This window comes from Neoarius graeffei, chromosome 5 (assembly GCF_027579695.1).
Source record: "Neoarius graeffei isolate fNeoGra1 chromosome 5, fNeoGra1.pri, whole genome shotgun sequence".
Lineage (NCBI taxonomy): Eukaryota > Metazoa > Chordata > Actinopteri > Siluriformes > Ariidae > Neoarius > Neoarius graeffei.
The window spans coordinates 5,519,234-5,525,293 of record NC_083573.1 but is presented as its reverse complement, the minus strand read 5'-3'; the positions used below and the strand labels follow the sequence as shown (position 1 = coordinate 5,525,293).

At 44.1% G+C, this 6,060-nt stretch overlaps 1 protein-coding gene across 1 annotated transcript; it reads left to right on the top strand.

The window, feature by feature from the left end:
* Window positions 1–758: 758 nt before the first annotated feature.
* Window positions 759–5,592, top strand: snai2 (snail family zinc finger 2). Its single transcript, XM_060920369.1, has 3 exons — window positions 759–997; window positions 3,881–4,399; window positions 4,680–5,592. The coding sequence occupies exons 1-3, from the start codon at window positions 919–921 to the stop codon at window positions 4,859–4,861; spliced, it is 780 nt and encodes a 259-aa protein (XP_060776352.1). The 5' UTR covers window positions 759–918; the 3' UTR covers window positions 4,862–5,592.
* Window positions 5,593–6,060: the final 468 nt, after the last annotated feature.

Below are 6,060 nucleotides of genomic sequence, written 5' to 3'. Positions count from 1 at the left end.
CGGGAAGTTACGCTGCACATGATCAAGTTACTCTCGAAGTTACCCTGGTAAGCCAGAAAACCCGCTTCGTAGTACAGGGCCCAGGTAACGTGGAAGCAGGAAAAACACCAACATGCGCGTTTTACTGAGAAACCCTGCTTTCAAAGATGAAGAAAAATGATCCAACACGTGGCAGGGTGATGTTTCCACAAGAGTTTTTGGGATGCTTGGTGTCGTGGCCACAAGAGGGCGCAAGTGCACTTTTATTCCCAGGCTTGTGTTTGGAGGAAATAAAGGCTTGATCTGATCCAGCTCTCTGAATTCTCTTTAAACAGCACAATGTGCAGAAGAACATTTTATTCTAACTTTATTTAATTTTTTTTTTAATTTGAATAAAAATATTATTGAAAATGACATCATGTAGACTCTAGCTGTAGTTTCAGGCTATGAAAAGGAAAGGTGAATCACGTGATCAAGCTGACGTGGGAGGGAAATTCAAAATTATGCCAAAGCTCGGGAAATGTATTGTTGTTTTGTTGATATCATTGTAAACGTCTTGTTTTTGTTTGTTTTCACGCTCCCGTGAAACACCTGTCTGCTTCTCCAGCAGGTCCGTAAGCTCCTCCCACCGAGAGTGACGCGCATGCAGGAGGACCAATAACACGCTTGTGTGTAAATATATTCCGAAGTTAAACACCGCCTTCGGGATCTGATTGGACGCAGCCAGGCCTCGGGTTATGTAAATGAGCCGAGGCCCCGCCCCCTGCACCTGATTGCGGAGTATTTGATGGCGGTGTTGGGGCGCCGGGCTGGTTTTTCTCTCCGCGGTGCAGGATGGCAGTGTGTCGGGGAGCGCAGTGAGGAGGAAAGGGTTCGACTTGCTGCGGGCTTTCGGCTTTTCACACACTTTCACCTTGTTGTCGTGGGAGCAGGTCCAAGATGCCGCGCTCGTTTCTCGTCAAAAAGCATTTCAACTCCGCCAAGAAGCCGAATTACAGCGAGCTGGAGTGCCCCACAGGTAAGAACACCCAGCTGAGCCTCACTACTGAACTTCAGTACTGAACTGTCACACTCAGGACTGAGCTTCAGTATTGAGCTTTCTGTCCTGCACGGTCACATTCAGGACTGAGCTTTAATTCACTGAGCTCAACTTGAGTACTGAACTGTCCTACTGAGGACTGAACTTTGAGTACAGTGTACTGAATTTTAAAACTATGCTTCTGTTCTGAATTCCGGAGTGAGCTTTGGATTGAACCCTGGATTGAACTTAATGCTGAACTGACTTGTCAACTTTAACACATTGTACTGAACTATCATACTGAGGACTGAACTTTGAATATAGTGTACTGAACTTTCAAGCTCACTTCTGAGTTCAACACTCTCCTTTCATGTGTCATGTTGAACTTGTGTACTGAAGTAACATGCTGAGGACTGGTCTTTAAAACTCAACTCCTGTCCTGAACTCAGGAGTGAGCTTTAACACTGGGCTGAACTTGAGTACTGAACTGTCATACAGAGGACTGAACTTTGAATACAGTGTACTGAACTTTCAAGCTCACTCCTGAGTTCAGCACTCTGCTTTCATATGTCATGTTGAACTTGTGTACTGAAGTAACATGCTGAGGACTAAACTTTAAAACTCAACTTCTGTCCTGAATTCAGGAGTGAGCTTTAACACTGGTACTGAGCTGTCATACAGAGGACTGAACTTTGAATACAGTGTGCTGAATTTTAAAACTACACTTCTGTTCTGAATTCCAAAATGAGCTTTAAGACCCTGGATTGAACTTAATGCTGAACTGAATTGTCCAACTCAAGAGTCAACTTTAAAACATTATACTGAACTGTCCTACTGAGGACTGAACTTTTAATACAGTGTACTGAACTTCTAAAGCTCACTCCAGAGTTCAACACTCTGCTTTCATGTCATGTTGAACTTGTGTACTGAAGTAACATGCTGAGGACTGATCTTTAAAACTCAACTCCTGTCCTGAACTCAGGAGTGAGCTTTAACACTGGGCTGAACTGTCAGACAGAGGACTGAACTTTGAATACAGTGTACTGAATTTTAAAACTACACTTCAGTTCAATCCGGTGTCTTAAAGCTCACTCCGGAGTTCAGAACAGAATTGTCCCACTCAAGAGGCAACTTTACCACATTGTACTGAACTGTCCTACTGAGGACTGAACTTCTAAAGTTCACTCTTGAGTTCAACACTCTGCTTTAATATGTCGTGCTGAACTTGTGTACTGAAGTCACGTACTGAGGACTGAACTTTAAAACTCAACTCCTGTCCTGAACTCAGGAGTGAGCTTTAATACACTGGACTGAACTTGATGCTGAATTTCTGAACTGAATTGTCCCAGTCAGGAGTGAGCTTTAACCCATTGTACTGAACTTGATGCTAAACTTTTGTACTGAACTGTTGCACTGAGGACTGTACTTTTAGTACTGAACTGTTCTACTCAGGACTGAACTTTCTGTACTGAACTGTCACATTCGGGAGTGAGCTTTAATACACTGGACTGAACTTTTGTGTACTGAACTGTCGTACTGAGGACTGAACTTTTAATCCAGTGGCTTGAACTTTAAAACTCCGATTTCTGGACTGAACATTCAGGAGTGAGCTTTAATACACTGGACTGAACTTATGTACTGAATTGTCTCATTCAGGAGTGAGCTTTAACCCATTGTACTGAACTGTCACACTGAGGACTGAACTTTTTAATACTAAATTTCAACACTGAGCTTCAGTACTGAACTCTTTAATACTCAACTTGTGTACTGACCAGTAATACTTTAATACTGAGCTTCAGTACGGAACTTTTAATTCAGAGCGTTGAACTTCAGGACGGAGTACTGAAATTTTACACTGAACTTCAGTACTGGAGCCCAGTATTAAGCTTGAATACTGAACTGTCACAATGAGGACTGAACTTTTAATACTCAACATGTGTGCTGAAGAGTGAACTTGAACGCTCAACTTTAATACTGAGCTTTAATAATGAATTGTCATACTGAGTACTGAACTTTTTAATACTGGGCTTTAATCCAGAGCACTGAACTTCACGACTGAGCATTGAACCTTAACACTGTGCTTCAGTACTTAACTTTTAATCCTGAACGGTTATACTTGTTCATGAACCAAGTACTGAATTTTAATACTGAGATTTATCAGTGAGTGTAGAACTTGCTGAACTTTTCTCTAGTCTTCTACAAGTAGCTCGAGAACATGCGCTGGTCACATGATCAGTCATAAACAGATTTGGCCTTGTTAGAGGCTTAAACCATGAAAGGTTCAGTGTGGAATCCTCAATGTTTTCATACTAGTGTGTGAGATATTGGACTATGAAAAAGTACATTGGGTCACCACCTAAACATGGATCTTTCCACTGGAAGTCTGAGCCTTTACGAATGACTGAAGACCTGTTTCTAGATAAGACGAATCTTCTAGGTAGGCCTGAGGAGACCCTCGATTTTCCTTCTTAGCATGTCTTTCTAGGAAGTTCAGAACATCCCAGAAAACTTTGAGGAACTGTAAAAGAACCTCTCTTTGAGTGGGAACACTCTGAGGGGTGGGCTGATGAAACTGAACCTGCTGTTTTGGAGCTTGTGTGCATCTTTCACGTGGAAGAGAGTAGTGCGAGTGCACCTTGAAGACCGTAAACGGACTTTTTTTTTGAATAAAGCTTGAAAGGGATGCTACGTGCACCTCGCCAGAGGTGACAACTAACGATACAGCTTGATCAGACAGCTAAGGTGTTGCTCAACAGGAAGAATCAGTTTCACGCTGGTGCAGTGCAGTGATGAAATGTCAAATGAAAGTGTTTGATTTTCCAGGGGAAAAAAAAAAGTCCCCACTTGTTGATGGTTGATCCAAACATGTTTTGTGGTTTGCAGCGTTCGTGTCTCAGCAGCTCCTCAAAAGCCTGGTGATGCCGGTGATCCCGCAGCCCGAGGTGTTGAGCCCGGTGATGTACAGTCCGATCACGATGTGGACGGCGAGCGACTCTCCGCCGTCACCGCTTCCCACTGACCTCTCGCCCGTGTCGGGATACCCATCGCCCAAAGACAGCCACGAGATCCCGCGGAGCGACGAAGACGAGCAGGAGCAGCCGGCCTCCATCACAATCACCACCACCACCAGTACCAGCAGCTCGGATGTGGCGGAGAAGTTCCGCTGCGCTCTGTGTCACAAGTCGTACTCGACGTACGCGGGCCTGCTCAAGCACAAGCAGCTGCATTGCGACTCGCACGCGCGCAAGGCCTTCAGCTGCAAGTACTGCGAGAAGGAGTATGTGAGCCTCGGCGCACTCAAAATGCACATACGGACACACACCCTGCCGTGCGTCTGCAAGCTGTGCGGCAAGGCTTTCTCACGCCCGTGGCTGCTCCAAGGACACATCCGTACTCACACAGGTGAGCTCGAAGGGGCAAGAAACAAGTACATGAAGGTCTTCATGCAACATGGACAGACCTAAGAGTTGATTCAGTTTTTTTTTTTTTTTTTTGTATAAATAAAGGCACCAACGTTCACTTGAGGTCAATTGAAGCCATTTGAAAATAAAGTTTTCAGATACCAGTTTCACTGGTACCTTTTGGCTGACGAGGATCAAGTACACTTTGGTACCTTTTCTTTCTGAGATGAATGAGTTGCTGCATTTCTGACCTGTGTGTTTGTGTGTGTGGTTGGTTTCAGGCGAGAAGCCGTTCTCGTGCTCTCACTGCAGCCGTGCCTTCGCAGACAGATCCAACCTCAGGGCTCACCTGCAGACGCACTCGGACGTGAAGAAGTACCAGTGCAAGAACTGCTCGAAAACCTTCTCCAGAATGTCTCTCCTGCACAAGCATGAGGAGTCGGGATGCTGCGTCGCTCACTGACCCCAGTTCCCAAAAAAAGAACTGCTCTGGGAAAGAAAAAATTATGGTGCCTTTTTTTTTTTTTTTTTTAATTGCAAGATTTGTCAATTTCTGCACACAGTATTCTTAAATCCAGGGGCGCATATGACTGACTGAGTGAGGTGACCTTCATTCCTTTTTTTTTTTTTTTTTTTTAAATCATGTGCTCCGTCATGTGCTTCCTATTCCTAAACAGTATTCTGACTGTTTTTGCTTTGGCTCCCCCCACCCCCACCCCCAATGTTGACCTTTTTTAATCCTTCTATGTACTGTAAAAGCGTTTACTGCTCCGTACTATCGTAATCTGAGGCCTGCTCGTACTTGAGCAGGAGCCTCAGCCTGTTATTATCCATTATTGGATGCTTAACAATTAACGGTATGACAGTTAACTTGTTGGAGCTGTTCTGTTTAATAGCAGGTGTATGACGGCTAGACCAAAGAACTCGAGGACCGAAAGCCATCGTCGGAGAGCGAACAAGTGCAAAGTGTTTCGCGAGCGTCTCGCGATCATGTCCTGGCAATCGGACTCGCGGTGCTTTCCTCTGAGCTTTTTAACTGGTTATTTTTTTTTAATACGTATTTGAATGTACGCGTGACTGAAATGATTGTATAGCGTTCGTACGTATGCATTTAAGTGGAATGGGTGGGGTTTTTTGTATCCATTGTTTTTTATACACCATATGAATAAAAAAAAGCTTCCTGTTATTTTTAAACCGTGTTTTGGAATGAATCTGGAGAATTGATGAGTGCATCTCTTTGGGAGAGTCGTGTACAAACACGCAGTGAAATGTGCTAGTGTTCCCTGCAGCCATGTCAAACCTGGAGAAAATAAGACGGTGTGTTTTAATGTGGGTGGTGCTCCAGCAGTCATTTGACTCACGAAGCGTTCACCTGATTCACAAGGTGGAGATGTTCCGCTCATTTTTCCAGTCCTGCTTTCCTGATGTGACTCAGTAGTTAATAACATTCCGGATAAGGGCTGTGAAAAAGCAACAGCCTATAGAGATATTCATGGAGTTACTGACTTGACCCCAGAAGGTGTTGAGACAAATCAAGGAAAGGAAAATTTCTCGATTGTCAAGTGTGAACTTTTAATTTGGGAAAACTCTACCATCCTCTGACACCACAGCTTGCTCTTTTGTGAACCTGTTCAAGTCCCAAAAAAATGTCACACTTCCTGC

Excerpts from the sequence above, each read along its gene's own strand:
- snai2 (XM_060920369.1), top strand. The coding sequence starts at position 919 with ATGCCGCGCTCGTTTCTCGTCAAAAAGCATTTCAACTCCGCCAAGAAG. Across the intron at positions 998-3,880 it reads CGAGCTGGAGTGCCCCACAG|CGTTCGTGTCTCAGCAGCTC; the intron begins GTAAGAACACCC and ends TGTGGTTTGCAG. Across the intron at positions 4,400-4,679 it reads ACACATCCGTACTCACACAG|GCGAGAAGCCGTTCTCGTGC; the intron begins GTGAGCTCGAAG and ends GGTTGGTTTCAG.